The sequence below is a fragment of the Rattus norvegicus genome, chromosome 16, assembly GCF_021556685.1.
Source record: "Rattus norvegicus strain SHRSP/BbbUtx chromosome 16, alternate assembly SHRSP_T2T, whole genome shotgun sequence".
NCBI classification, from domain to species: domain Eukaryota; kingdom Metazoa; phylum Chordata; class Mammalia; order Rodentia; family Muridae; genus Rattus; species Rattus norvegicus.
In genome coordinates this window covers 84,508,483-84,523,225 of record NC_141549.1, presented here as the reverse complement: position 1 = coordinate 84,523,225, position 14,743 = coordinate 84,508,483, and the positions used below count along the sequence as shown (strand labels likewise).

The following is a 14,743-nucleotide window of genomic DNA, read 5'->3' as shown; positions in this document are numbered from 1 at the left end:
TCACGGCGCCCTCTCGCGAGCATTCGTTGTAGAACGTCTGCTGCGAGTCCCCAAGCCCTCCTTGGGCGGAGTCCGCGCACCGGAGCCGGATCATTCCGGTGCGCGCAGCGGCGGTTGGCCCTCGGGCGCGCGGACCCGGGCGCGAGCAGAAGGAGGAGGAGCCGAGCGCTCACGGGCGGAGCCCGACAGGAGGAGGAGGAGGAGCCAGGCGCGCACGGACGGGGCGCAGGGCAGGAGGAGGAGCCGGGCGGCGCGGGGCGGGGCGGCGTCCGGCCCAGCCATGGCGGACGAGGGCCCTCGGAAGGGCAGCGTCTCGGCTCTCATGGGCCGCACCAACGGCCTCACCAAGCCCGCGGCGTTGGCCAGTGGCCCCGCCAAACCGGGAGGCACGGGCGGCTCCAGGAAGCTGGTCATCAAGAACTTCCGAGGTGGGTGCGCTCCGGTGAAGAGCGAACGGGGCGGCCGGCAGGTCGCGCGCTCGGACAGGGCCTCCTGGGGCTGCCCGGCCGGCCCTGTCCCCGCGCCCCAGCCCGCCTTGTTCCCGCACTGTCCCGTCTCGGCGCTGCACCCTGACATGTCCCTGCACCTCATGCTCCGCCACGTCCCCGCGCCCCAGCTGGCCCTGATCCCGCACCTCCTGGCTGGCCCGGCCGGGCCCTGCCTCGGTGCCCCGGCCTGTCCTGTCCCCGCGCGGCCGTTGACCCTCTCTCCCCACAGACAGGCCGCGGCTGCCTGACAACTACACTCAGGACACGTGGCGGAAGCTTCACGAAGCGGTCAAGGCCATCCAGAGCAGCACATCCATCAGGTACAACCTGGAGGAACTGTACCAGGTGAGCGGCGGCGAGGGCCTGCGAGCACCTGGCTGTTTTCCTCCTCCCGCAGCCACGGGGGCCGACGCTAGGGAGGCCTGCCCGGGGGAGAGCTGCGGCCCGAGCCTTCCTTAGCGGAAGCCGCGAAGCCCTGGGTCAGCAGGTGTTTCTGTGGATCGCCGCCCTGGATTAGTGCTGTGTGTTGAGGCTTAGACCAGGCTGCTTAGGAGGTGTAAGTTTCCCCATCACCAGAAGAAAGGAGCTGTTTGGAGCTGAGAGGCACAGGGCTCCAGCAGTCTTCAATGTTATCAGAACGCCAGTTGTTAAACATAAAGCTCATTACGGCTCCATTTGCTAGTAGGGTCCCTGTGTTGTAACGCACCGCCCTCCCCAACACACACACACACTGCTTTGTGGTTTAATTGTTGCAAATAGGTTGCAGACGGATTCCGGTAATTTAAAGATGGGTTGTGTCTGCAACAGGAATTAAAGTCGTCAGAAGTACATTTTGCTGTTTCAAGCACACTCTTCTGTCATGGTTTTTATACAATAGTGTTCGCTAAATAGTGTATGTTTTAGTTTCATGATAGAGCATATAATTACTTACATGTTACTCAAAAGTTACCTAAGAGGCTTGTTTTATCCTGATACAAACTGAGGGTACTGTAAGTTACAGGAAGCACAAGAAGAAAAGTAAGCAGCAGTACCCAGAGGAAACTGTGACAGTCCATCACTCCCAACCCCAAATTCCCAAATTCAAGACTTAGTGAGCTCGTGAAGAAAAAAAAAATCCACACCTGACCTCCTCTGCCTGGCCTCAGACAAAACACAATGTATGCTAGAACTATTGAATAAAGTGACGGTGAGCTAGGGCCAGCCAGATGACTCAGTAGGTAAAGCGCTGGCCCAGCAAGCTGGCAGCCTGTGTTCGAACCTCAGAACCCTCAAAACGGTGGCAGGGGAATGACTCCAGACCATTCTCTGACCTCCAGACTCTTGATGTGACACAAGCACCCCACCCATCCACCCACATAGCATGTCCACATAGGGTAATGAGAACCCTCAAATTGTGTTCAGGGTATATGGGATATGAACTGGCTTTGTGTTTAGACTTGACCCTCGTTCCCCAAATGCATCATCGTGCATAAGCAAGTATTAAATCCAGAAGAAAAACATCTGAAATCCAAAACACTACTGGCCCCGAGCATTCTGGGTAAGGGACCACTGGCCTACAGTGATGGCTTGGTACATGTGTGTGTCTGTTCTTTGTCTTAAGTTTGTGAGTTGATTGTAAGGTTTGTTTTTGTTTGGTTTAGACAGGGCTCACTGTGTAGCTTTGGCTGTTCTAGAACTCACTATGAACCACAGGCGACCTCAGTCTGACAGAGATCCTCCTGCCTTTGCCTCTTGGTGCTGGGATTAACGTTATGTACTGCTGCACTTGCCTAAAGATTTACTTTTATTTTTATCATTTTAAGTATGTGCCTATGCGTGGTGGGTTTGAGTATATGAATACAGTGTTGGGGACATGTAACATGTGCTCCAATAGGTTTATTCTTTTAGGGGAAGAGGAGGTCAGTTTTTATTTTTTAAGAGTTTCAGTGTGGGGCTGGCAAGATGGCTCAGCAGTTAAAAGCATGGTCTGCTCTTCCAGAGGTCCTGAGTTCAATTCCCAGCAACCACATGGTGGCTCACAACCATCTGTAATGAGATCCGATGTCCAGAGGTGTGTCTCAAGACAGCTACAGTGCATTCATATATACATGAAAAAAAGTCTCAGGGGATAGTAGTTAGTCCAGGCTGTCCCTCATGTAAGTATTGGGGCTATAGGCTTAAAATAAGTTGTTTGCCAGTCCCTCAATGAAAACTTTGACTGTTTGCATCCCCTGTAAAGAAGGGCATTCATTTCTTCCCATTCCCCACCCGTGGCAGCTGCTGCTGTGTTTTATCTACTCCTCTTCCTCTATCTAAAAGGAGGTGTGTGTTGGCTGGCCTCTGTCCTCTGTCCTCTGTCCTCTGGTTGTTGCCTAGAATGGAGTTTGCCGTTTACTTGAGTGCTAACAGTTTGGTATTTTGGGTTTTTGTTTGTTTTTGTTTTTTATTACTTGAAATAGAATTCCATCCCTTTCCCCCTCCTTTCTTCTCTTCATGGCCCCCAGACACCCTCTTTCAAATCCCTCCTGGGTGTCCCCAAGTGCATATTGACAAGTAGGGTGGATATAGTACAGCTGGCTTATTCATCAGGTAATGGACATTTGGGTGTCTGATGGGAACATTGCCAGCAGAGCTGCTGTGAACACTGAATACATTTTGTGTGGGAATGTGTTCTCATTCTTCTCAGGAAAATGTCTCCGATCTATAGAATATGTGTGCTTAATTTCATAAGAGGCTGCTACTCTTCGAAGTGACCATACCATTGTCCACTCTGCGGTAGCATGAGGTTGGGCCCTTTGCTCCACATTCTCACCAGATTCGGTACTGTTGAGTTTTACAGACTGGCTGTTCTACTGTCCCTGTTGGTTACAAGCGTCTGTTCTGTGCCGCTTGCTATCCTGTACTTTTTGATGCAGCTTACTGCTCAGATCTCTGGCTTCTTGCCTTCTCCTGTCAACCCCTCTCCCTCTCCTTCCCACTTATCTCACTATGTAGCTTGCTCTGGCTGCAAACTTACAATCCTCCTGCGTCAGCCTCCCAAGTGCTGGGATCATAGATAGGAGCCCAGCTTCATTTGCTTAGATTATTTTCCACCATTGAATGTACAAGTTTAGTATGTATTCCAGATACAAGTTCTATATAGGTGTGCAAATATTTTCTTCTAGTCAGTAACTTATCCCTTAACTAATCTATGTTCTTTGAAGAACAGTGATTTAAATTTTGAAGTTAGGTGTATCAGCTGTTCTTTTAGGTTATGTTTTTAGTATCTACATAAAAAATAAAATAAACTTTTACCATAACTGGTAATAGTAGCACCTTCCTGTAATTCTAGCACTCAGCAGGCAGAGAAGAGTCAGGAATTCAAGGCCAGCCTCTTCTAGCTCAAGGCCAGCTACATGAAACCCTGTCTCAAAAACAAACAAAGCAGCAGACCTTTGTCCTATCTAAGACCTTGTATTTCCCTGTAGAAATTTAGAGTTGAAACTTTTATATTTCAATCTGTGATCTATATTGTGAGGACATCTGTGTGTATGGGAGATAGAAATCTAGGTGCAGTGTTTTCCCTCTAATGTCCAGGTGTGGAGCACATTGTCGTCCAACAGCCTTTCTCAGATGAGACCAGTTGTCTGTCGAGGAGGGCAGCAAGGCAGTAAGTCAGGAAGGCTTGGCCTCCAGCTTTGTGTTTTTCCACGTTTGTCTCAGCTCTTCTTGGTCCTTTGCAACTCATTATGAACCTGAGAATCAGTTTTCTGGCTTCTCCAAGGAACTAGCTTGGGTTTGAGGTTATGGTGACTCTTAGGTCACCTCGAGAGAACCCGCTCAGCCTCAGAGATAGGTGCAGCTCTGTTGGGACTAATGCTTCTCAGCAGCGATTTCTTGTTTCAGTTGTGAAGGTGTTACAAACCTTTCATGGGATTTTGACTTTACCTTAAATTCTGACGTATGGTTATTCTTACTGTTATTTGGAAATGCTGTTAATTTTATATATTAGGATTGTCCTCCTCACTTGCTGGCCTTGCCTGTTTTCTGAGGATCTCATTGGGTCTTCTGCCCAGGCAATTATATGTAACTAGAAAGCGTTTTCCTTTCTAAGTTGTGTGCCTCGTGTTTCTTGGCTTCGTCTTGCTGAATTGGCAGGAGCCTCTGGGGCCGTGTTTAGACGTGAGAGCCAGCACTGTCTCGCTCTGGGTCTCAGAGACCCTTGGTTTGCCACTGTCGAGTGTGATGATGCCGCCATGCAGAAGGGTCCTTCCTGATGCTAGTTACTTTAGTGAAGGCACATTTCTGCATCCACTGCAGGATTGCCTAAGTTTTGTTTCTTAGTTGTTGATTATGTTCATTATTTTTTCCTGTTGTGAATATGAGAACCGTCTTGCCTGCTTGCCCTGCATCTCAGTCTCACCATGTATCCTTGGCTGGCCTTGAACTCATGGAGCTCTACTTGCCTCTGCCTCCTGAGTGCTTCTGGATTACAGTGACTGCCTCTGTGCCCGTCCTATTATTTTTTTATGTGTTGAGTTGTTAATGTTTTGTTAACTTTGTCTTAATGTATTATTTTGTTATTATGTCTTTGATCAGTTTGCATGTCAAAATAATGTTGGCCTTGTGAGTTTAAAATGATTCTCACTTCCTAGGGTAGAAATGTTGTTTCTTCTTAACTGTTTCCAGGGATTCCCTAGTGGAGACCATTTGGTTCGTCATTCTGTCATTTCACACGTATGGCTGTTTATTCTGCATGCCTGTCTGTGCACCATATCAGACCTAGTATGCCCAGGACAGAAGGGGTCGAATCCCCTGGACCTGGCGTTCAGTGAAATGCTGGACATCAAACATGCATCCTCTGAGAGAGCAGCTTTTAACTGCTGAGCCATCTCTCCAGCCTCATCTCGGTTTTCTTCATGAGAAGATTTTAAGAGCACAGTGACTGTTCCAAGTACCCCCGAGGACCCAGCCCTCTGGTCCTCAGAGTCTCTTGTCCTCAGCTGTGCCTCAGGCACGGCTGCTGCCACAGCTTTGAGTCTCTCTCATCCTTCAGCTTGCTGGCAGGAGTGCAGTTTAGTCATCCTGAACGCTTCTGAAGTTTTGCCTAACCTTAGCACACATGGGATCTTGACTGTGACTTTTTTGTCCTGACCCACTCACTACCTCTGTTCTTGATCCCCCTCGCGTCCATTAAGGAGAATCTGATAATCTTTGTTGTGCCAGATATTTTTATATTATTGTAAATTCCTGTCCTTTATTCTGGCGATAGTTAAATGATTTGAAGTCCATCTATCTGGTCTTAAGTCTTGCTTTTAGGATTTATCAGGCCAACACAGATTATTGCTGTGTCTGGGGCTAAATGACCCTACTGCTAAAGCAGGCCTTCCTAAGTGCCTTGACTGTGGTTTCCAGCTGGATATGGAAAGACCACTGTTGTAGGCCCTGTGAGAACTCCAGCCCTGTTACCTCCACCCTGCTGGATGGTTCTTTCCTTGGCATTTGTAGTTTCCTCGCTCCAGAATGGGTTTCCTTTGTTGCATATCGGAGGCTCCTTCACATCTCCCGAAGATCCTCATCTCCTGACTCAGTCCCACATGCAGCCTGAAACTGGCTAGGGAGCTGAAACAGCAGAGACTTCCCAAAGGTCACTGACTTCTGGGCAGTGTCCAAGGCCCCAACATGCTTCCTGTGCTTTGTCTGGTGTTTGGTTGATTGGTTGGTTGGTTTGCTGGTGCCCAGGACCCCTAAAATACTCTGGCTTCTTTGTCCAGTTCTAGGGGTTTATTTTGAGCAAGAACTGCACCAAAATACCTAAATACTCGGCTTTGGCTCGATAAAATATCCTTGCTACTAAAGCCACTCTGTTGCCTAGAGAGAATAGTGTCCCATTTCAGTTGTCCCAACAGTGGAAGTTCTTTTTCATACCCCATACATGCAGCAGTGTGTCCTAGAGTGAGACCTCATACATTCCAGCCTACTCCACCCCACCAGCCACCCATGAGCACTCACCTCCAGCCTCTGTAAAGGGCAGAGACAAGCAGTGTGCTCACCTGTGCCTCTCCTGTTTCCAGCTGTGCTTCATGCCCTACCACAGAATCTTAGCCAAAAGCACCACCTCTTACCAAAGTCTGGAAATACTTAGTTTGAGGTCTGGTGTAAACACGGGAGCCCATTGGTCATGGCTCTTTGTTCAACAGCTTGATTACTGGATATCACTTGGTTCTATCTGTCCTTCATGGCAGGGAGGTCTCTCAGTTCCCAGTCTCTGTATCTTCCTCTGGGCAGGGTTATTTTGAAGGTGCAGATCCCTTTGCTTCTGAAGACCTGAGTCTGAACCATTCAGGACATACTCCTGTGACTTACGTACTTGAATTTTGTCCTTTCGTCACCCTAGTACACATCAGAGGAAGACTCAGAGTGGAGCTCCACCTGAGAGCAAACTCCTCAGAGTGGCCTAGCTTCCAGGGAGAGGTCAGCTCTGGGCTGGAGTGTACAACAGAGCCGGAAGGTTCACCCCTGTCAGGCATATTAGTGAAGGAGGGAGCAGTGTGGGTCTGTGGAAAACCAAGTAACAGGATTGGCTAAAATGACATGGGAAAGCCCAGGGTGTGGTGAACAGGTCAGTATTGCTAGGACCACTTTGAAGAAGTCACGTACTAGTAGAGCATAAATTCAATACAAAAGCAGAGACTATAGCCTCTCTGACTTGTCTGTCCCACCAGAACCTGCCCTGGTCTAGCAGCCTCCTGCTCAGCTCTCACAGGTGTGTGTTTAGCTCTTACCTCAACCTTGAGTGCTAAGGTTGGGTTTGGAAGATGGTGACAGGTGCATGTCTCCTGAGAAGTTTCTGAGTTTCCTGTTGCCTGGATTTGAGTCCTGATTTCATTTTGTATTCTTACTTATTTCTCTCACTAGGCATCTAGAGGGGCCCAGTATCCCAGCCTCACTCTGAGTAGGGGGTAGTGCGGGGAGGCAGCAAGTTTGTATGGAAATAGTACCCCCAGGCCATCCTTAACACAGACAGTGCCACCAATCCTGGACTGCCATTGTGCATTACCGTCTTCTCATTTGAGTCCAGGGTCACCTTGGGTCCCACCTGTCATACCATATGTCTCTGTAGTGGCTGACTTCAGTTGTAACTAAGTACATGAGGAAGATTCATGTTAGTAGGTATGACAGCGATAGTGTGTCACAGCTAGGAAAAGTAGTTAGGACTGCTGACTCCAACTCAGGAAGCAGCACTCAGAAAACGCTCATATTAGGGGACTGGTGGTGCACACCCTTAATCCCAGTACTGGGGAGGCAGAGGCAGAAGGATCTCTGAGTTTGAGGCTAGCCTGGTCTATATAGCAAGTTCCAGGACAGTCAGAGCTACATAGTAAGACTCCGTCTCAAGAAGGAGAGAGAGAAAACTGTTGCACAAATGCTTTCTTGTGAAGGACGGCATACCAGCCACACAAACTGGACTTCTACAGAAAAGCACACAAGCATGGACGTGTATATAAAATCACTTTTTTTTCTGTACTTGTAAACATGGGCTGACTTATGCTGAGCTTCTGAGGCAGAGCTGACAGATAAGACGGGAAGGTACTTCGAGGAAAAGAGCTAAGGAAAGTCTCTCTGTTCCCTCTCCTCGTTAGAGATCATTTCTTTTTACACTTCTCACGTGAATAAGAGTCTGACATGTATATGAGATTTGAGAGAGGTTTAATATGAGTGATGAGATTATATTCTTTCAGTGGGTAGAAATAATTTTTTTCCTGTAGGCTGTTTAAAGTTGCCTTTTTGCTGGCTGGTGGGTGGTGCTCATCTTTAATGCCTGCACTTAGGAGGCAGAGACAGGCAGAGCTTTGAGTCTGAGGCCAGCCTGGTCTACAGAGTGAGTTCCAGGACAGCCAACGCTGAGAAACTCTGTCTCAAAAAAACAAACAAAAGTTGCCTTTTCTTCATCAAGACAAAATAAATGCATTCTACATCAACAATCAGTAAAAACACAGGGAGCGGAGCAGCCTGGCCTGTCACTCAGGAATCACAGGTCTAACACTCACACAGCTGGGCGCTCCCTCCTGCCACTGCCCAGGTTCACATGGCCATTTTTAGGATATATGTGTGCCCCATTTCAACCTAGAGAGTCAAAAAATGGCCACATGACCCAAACTAACCTCACAGCCCTGGTCTGTGCAGCCTGACAGGGCAACTCCTGAACCAGGGCAAAGCTTCACACCTGAGGTGCCAGCCCCCAAGGAACAGTGGGTGCAGGGTATGTCAGTCTGAGCCCCTCACTGCTGGCACTGCTGGCCATTGCCATCAGTGTGGGTGGCACAAGTGCCCTGACCACCCGAGAGGGCTGTACTGCAGGTAAACGCAGGGCTTTCCAAGAGCTCTGACGCGCGCTGAACAACCACCCTCTCCTTTGTTGTAGGCTGTTGAGAATCTGTGCTCTCACAAAGTCTCCCCCACGCTCTACAAGCAGCTGCGGCAGGTCTGTGAAGACCATGTCCAGGCCCAGATCCTCCCCTTCAGAGAATATCCTTTTCTTGCTTTGCTTTTTGTGCCTCATTTATGACACAAAGCTTTTAAAACTAGGATAAAGAACTGATGAATATCCTCAGTGTAAAATAATGGGTTTTAACTCTTTTTTTATAGAACAAGGGGCCTTTTGTTTCATAACTCATTATAATGGTTTTTTTAAAAGTGAAATTTGTCACATTTAAATAGTTGATATGAGTACTGCATCTAATTGGAACATTCAGGGGAGTTTTTAAAAATGTCTTAAAGTTTAAGTTCTGTTCTTTAATTAAAAATCACCTTATTTTTTATGATATGTGACAAATCCCCACAAATATGGCTGTCATACCCAGCTTATTTTCTTGGGGTGTGCCTGTCAGGAATCAGGATACAGCCCCTTGCTTTCTGTCTCGGTGTCACAGGCCCAATCGGTGTGACAGGGAGGAGTCTCATCTAACGGGGCGTGGGGGGGGAGCTGTAGGAACAAGGTCCTGCTTACCATCTGGCCATAGTGGATCTGGCGTAACCCTGAGGACTGCCCCTCCGGTCCTTGCTGCATCCACTTTCTCCTGGTGGATCGTGCACTCTGGGCAGGCAGGAGAACCTGCCTGTCCGGCCTGAGACTTCCTCCAGGGACAGGACAGACAGAGGCGGGCTGGCTGTGTCTCCCATTAGGAAGGGAACAGTCGGCCTGTACTGCACACAGGGCTGCGCAGAGGCCATCTTAGGTTTGCTGCCGTGTCACCTGTCACTCATGCCCACGAGTACGTCTGTCCGACCTGGCCTCGGGCCAGTTTTAAGCGCACAAACTCTGTTGTGTGTAAAATCCATGTTGACTTCTTTGGCTCCATGCATTCATGTCTAAAATAAATTCCAGAACCTTTGTATTCAAGATTTTCTCCTGATTCAGGAAGTCTTTTTCCCCCTCCTGGGGACACTTGACCCTGCCAGCTGTGCAGACCCTGTTCATTAAACACAGCAAGCAAGTGTGGCTGGACACCGAGCCTCTGGGAGGTCTACTACACAGCTTCAGTCAAGATGCCTCTTGTGTTCTCCGTCAGCATTTTGAACCAACGACTGCAAGATTAGACAAGAACGTGGTGACCAGATCCCTGGAGAACTTGCTCACATGCATCTCCTCTCAGGACAGAGCTGTGAGGCGCATGGAGCTTCTGCCCCATCGGAGCCCTGGAGGAGACTGACCCTAGGCTGAGAGTGGTCAGCAGATGCCACCTAGGACATGGCACCCAGCACTGTTTTGCTCTAACCCCACTTTGCTGCAAACGGCTTTTTTACTTACTTTAATTATCCTCCTGCCAGTTAATCCTAGTCTGGGGGTTGACCTAAGTGTTCACACACTCAGCAAACCTTCATCTCCTACCCAGCGTCTTGCTCCCTGGGTTATAGAAAAGGGGCTGCACCTGATCGCCGTCCTCCAAGGGATCACAACCTAAGGATAAAGCCAGGTTTACAAAGATGTCTCAGAGAACTCAGATACATGCAGCTCCAACAGCAGAACAGAAATCAGGGAGAGGCCCCACAGTGTCGGGGTAAGGGAGACTCAGGGATATGACTGGACTATTCCTTGAAGAGCAATGGGGTGCAACCAGAGCCTGAACATGCCGGAGTGCCAAATGTGTTCCTAAGAACTGCACAGTCGGGGTTGGGGATTTAGCTCAGTGGTAGAGCGCTTGCCTAGCAAGCGGAAGGCCCTGGGTTCGGTCCCCAGCTCCGAAAAAAAGAAAAAAGAAAAAAAAAAAAAAAAAAAAGAACTGCACAGTCTGGTGTGCACTCTGGGTCACAGACTGCATTTGCTTCTGGATATGCCATCAAGAAGTTGCACTTTAAGCTGTACAAGCCACTGAGATTACTTTTAGTTTCTAAGCTAAAGCTCAATAAAATTGTCATGTGAGTATCACAGTGTGATAGGACAGCCTGGCCAGCGTGCAACCTAGCACCTTCACCAGCCAACACATTTCCAAAAGAGCTGGTACGTGCTACCTGAGAAAAGGTACTGTGAGCAACTCAGACTTCACCCTGAGAACTTCCTCTAATGGAGATATCAAAGACAGTGTTTGTGTAACAAAGACCTTAGCCACCTCAGGACATAAGGAAGGGTAGTAGCCCATCTGCCTGAGGAGGGAAGTGCTGAGGGGACAGGGGACCCAAAGAAGAGATGCTGCTGTTGGCAGCCAGCCGGTGCAGGTGCATGGCAGGCAGAGAAGAGCCGCTGGCAGGAATCAGCAGTTGCTGCCACAGGCTTCCAGCAAAGGAAAGCTTACCTTTGACCTCAAGTGGGACTGGCCATGCTGTGCTCAGGGCCAGACAGTGCACAGTGTTGGCCCAGTGGGATGTACTGACTAGTGAGGAGAATGGTGATTAAATAGTGCTAAAGGATCAGTGTCGTGTAAGATGAGTTTTCAGCAAGAGTGTGGAGAAGCTGAAGCCAAGCAGCAGTGACTCAGACTGAGTGTAGCTCCCGGGCTCTGGGGTTAGGTCATCGGCCTTGCAGCCCTCCAGCCTAACATGAGTAATATACTGTTGCTTTCCTTTAAATGGGCTTTGTGATTGGGGATTTTTTCATAGTCCGTCATAAGCATTCTTGCTATTGGATGTTAATCGTATCATGAAAAGTGTACCTCGCTTCCATGGATGGTGTGAGTCCTTTGCAGGGATCAACCCTTCTCCAAAATGATAGAAGAATGGCCACCAGGAAGCTGCCTCAGCAGACCCTTTTGACATGTGTGTATCTCATCACCTAGAATTCCCCCCTCTGGCACCGCGGTGACACCTTAAGCCTCGCATCCTAGAATTGACTGAGTTGAGGCAGACTGAGCAGGATCTCCATCAGCACAGCGCTCTGTGGGAATGCTTCACTCTTTTGTGCTATTTTCCATGGAAAGTAGCAGGAAATGGTTGGCCTGCAGCAGAACTGTCCTATTACAGAACTTCGACATTGGACCCTTGTATCTTAGATGCTGGGCCAGGCACATGTCCCCTGTGGTTATGGATGACACCTGAGCTGCCTGGTAGCAGCAGATGACAAGTGTCAGTTTAACTCCATCTTAAGCTCAAAGGCTCATGCAGCAGGGTCACTGCCACACAGCATGCTGGCCACTATGAGCTTATTAGGAACTTCTTTGTCAGGCCAGTGGCATCTCTACACCTGCTGAATCAAATGTCCTGGGGCCAACCTGTGTCCTGCTTTGCCCAACTCTTTGTGTAGGTCCCTCAACAGTGGTCTGACCTATTTCACTCTCTGGGAGTAATGTGCTGGCCATGGAGCCGACAGCTTTAACTTTGCCTGTCTAAATGTGTGAGTATGAATAAGGGGAGAAACTGGACTTCTTTGACCCACTGTGGCTGTGGCCACCTGCACAGACGTGCCTACCCCTCTACCATCTCCCTGAACATTGTCCTCCCCTGCTGAGGTTGGACCAGTGTCAGTGGCATACCAGCTGTCCTCGACTCACTGAAGATCCGGTGCCTCTCTCACCTGGCTGCGGCACACTTAGCAAGTTTCTCCTCCATCTGGGTGTGAGCTGAGTGTGGTGGCCCTCCGCACTTGAACTCTTGACACGGATGGGACATGTGCTGCTGAGTGGCAGACAGTACAGCTCGTGCTTCCCACCTCCATGGACTGCTTTGTGTTAGGAAGTTGGAAGATCAAAGGAAAATGGACCAAAAAAAAAAAAAACCTTTCTCTAGAAACACCCACATTCTGCATCTTTGTTTCAAAACTGTGTTTTGCACATGTAGTGCTAGGAGCAAGATAGGTGGCTCGTTTGTGAGAACACATACTCTTTCCAAGGACCCAAGGTCAAGTCTCAGGACCTATTTTAGCCACCTGACATAATCTCCATGTATGACGGGACACCTCTGGCTTCCATGGGTCCTCCACCAGCATACACATACATGCAAATCAAAAATTAAGCCATTTGAAAGAACTCTAAAAATTTTAAAATAATGGGATTAGAGAGACGGTTCAGCAGTTCTGAGCACTTGCTGGTCTTGCAGAGGACTGGGATTTGGTTCCGCATAGAACCCAGTGTAGCTCACAACCATCCATAGCTTCAGTTCCAGGGGACCCAGTGCTCCTTTCTGCTCTCCTTGGGTGCTGGACGTACGTACATACGTACATGCATGCATGCATACATACATGCATGCATACATACATACATACAAACAAATGATAAGTTACAGAATGTCCTAATAGCAAGGTCCAAGCCAGCTGGAGTATATAGTGAGACCCTAGCTCAAAAAAAATTTATTTGAATCTTTCCTAATCCACGTATACTGTCACATGCCTATAATCTCATCTCGGGATACTAAGGCAAAGAGATCTCAAGTTCAGTACCAGCATAGACTGTACGTTAAGATCTTGACTCAAAAAGAGACGAGCATAGTGTGGTGCTGACACCTAAAATCCCAACATGTGGGACACTGGGGGAGGAGGAAAGCTGGTTTAAGGCCAGTCTTGGACAGAGTGACACCATCCCAAAAGCAAAGTCTCAAACACGGAAGCACGCTTAGAGCCTAGCTGGTACATAATTTGGTCACAGATGCAACCTTCTGTTGAGTGTTCTAAGTTTTCATGGGGCAAACCTCTACCAGTCAGAGCCTGCTGTCAATACACACTTTTTAACTGTGAGACATTCTGATCCCACCAAACACTGTCTGTAGACGGTCCATTGTAGAGTTATGTTCAGTCCTGCCCCCACCCGACCTCCATGAAACACTTGTACCTGGTTATGTCAGCTATCAGGAACAGAAAGCAATCCTGTAGAGAGGAGAGACTGGAAGTCAAAGCAGTGAGACACAGATCCCAGGGAGGGGCAGAGACTAGGACTTCATACTCCTGGTTTGGGAGCTGCAGGTTTCTGCTGCTGTATTTGTCAAAAATTACCCATGGGTGTTTACTCTTCACAGACGGGAGACGACGTCCCAAGCCCAGGTACTAGTTGTCTCCATCTGGTAAGAGCTTCCTGCTTCACGGATAGGATGAGCAGCTCTTTAGGGTGTCTTCTGTACCCGGCTCGATTGCTCACCTTAGGATCAGTGTTGGTGGAAGGGCATTGATTAAAGTGAGTTGGAAAACTGGAATTCCCTGCTATGTTGGAAGTTTCCTTAGCAGGTCTGCACAGACTCACTAGACAGCGTTTTGTTTCTGAAGAAGATTAACACATGCTGGCAAGATCACTGCAGACAAATGGTAAGTTTGCCCTTCACCAGCCTTGCTTCTGTCAGTCCTACTACCAGTGCCTACTCCTTCCTGCTCACTGTGCTTCAGCTGTACAGGCCTCTGCTCTAGACAGAATGAAGGTGAGTTCTTCACAGACACCTTTCCACCAGCTTAACACCCGAGCTCAGCACATTAGGCAGTAGAATGGAGGGGAGGTGAGCTACTCAGCCTCTTCTAGAAGGCCAGCTCTGCCTCCAGGTGAGCAGTTACTGTGTGTTCATCGAGACTTCCCCAAGTTCTCAAAGGAGGCTCCCAGTTCTAACTGAAGGTTGGCCCGAGTCCAGCTCCTTGATGTAGCTGGATGGCCAAGCCTTAGGCCGCAGATGGGCCTAATCTGACTTGACATGTGGGTTTCGTGTGGCCCAGCTGTTGACAACCTGTGAGAGAAGATAGTCTATGTAGCTGCTTCAAGTAGGCTGAATGTTTGTTTTCTAAAGAGCCACGTGGATATGAAAAGCAAGACTGTCCACTGGGGAAGGTATTTCAACTGTCAGCAGGTCTCAGCAGTAACAGCAAAGGCAAGGTCAGTTCACTGCCTGCACTG

At 48.7% G+C, this 14,743-nt stretch overlaps 1 protein-coding gene across 3 annotated transcripts in view; it reads left to right on the top strand.

Moving 5' to 3' along the window:
• Positions 1–259: 259 nt before the first annotated feature.
• Cul4a (cullin 4A) overlaps positions 260–14,743 on the top strand; it is a 37,790-nt gene continuing 23,306 nt past the window's right edge. The window contains exons 1-4 of one of the 3 annotated variants that reach the window (XM_087588739.1): positions 260–428; positions 718–833; positions 8,872–8,976; positions 14,101–14,169. In XM_087588739.1, the coding sequence (XP_087444865.1) occupies positions 281–428; positions 718–833; positions 8,872–8,976; positions 14,101–14,169 (438 nt within the window). In that variant the 5' untranslated portion in view covers positions 260–280. Of the gene's footprint in view, positions 429–717; positions 834–8,871; positions 8,977–14,099; positions 14,170–14,743 lie in introns of all 3 variants that reach the window. The other 2 variants (NM_001127301.2, XM_087588740.1) reach the window with 2 other exon arrangements.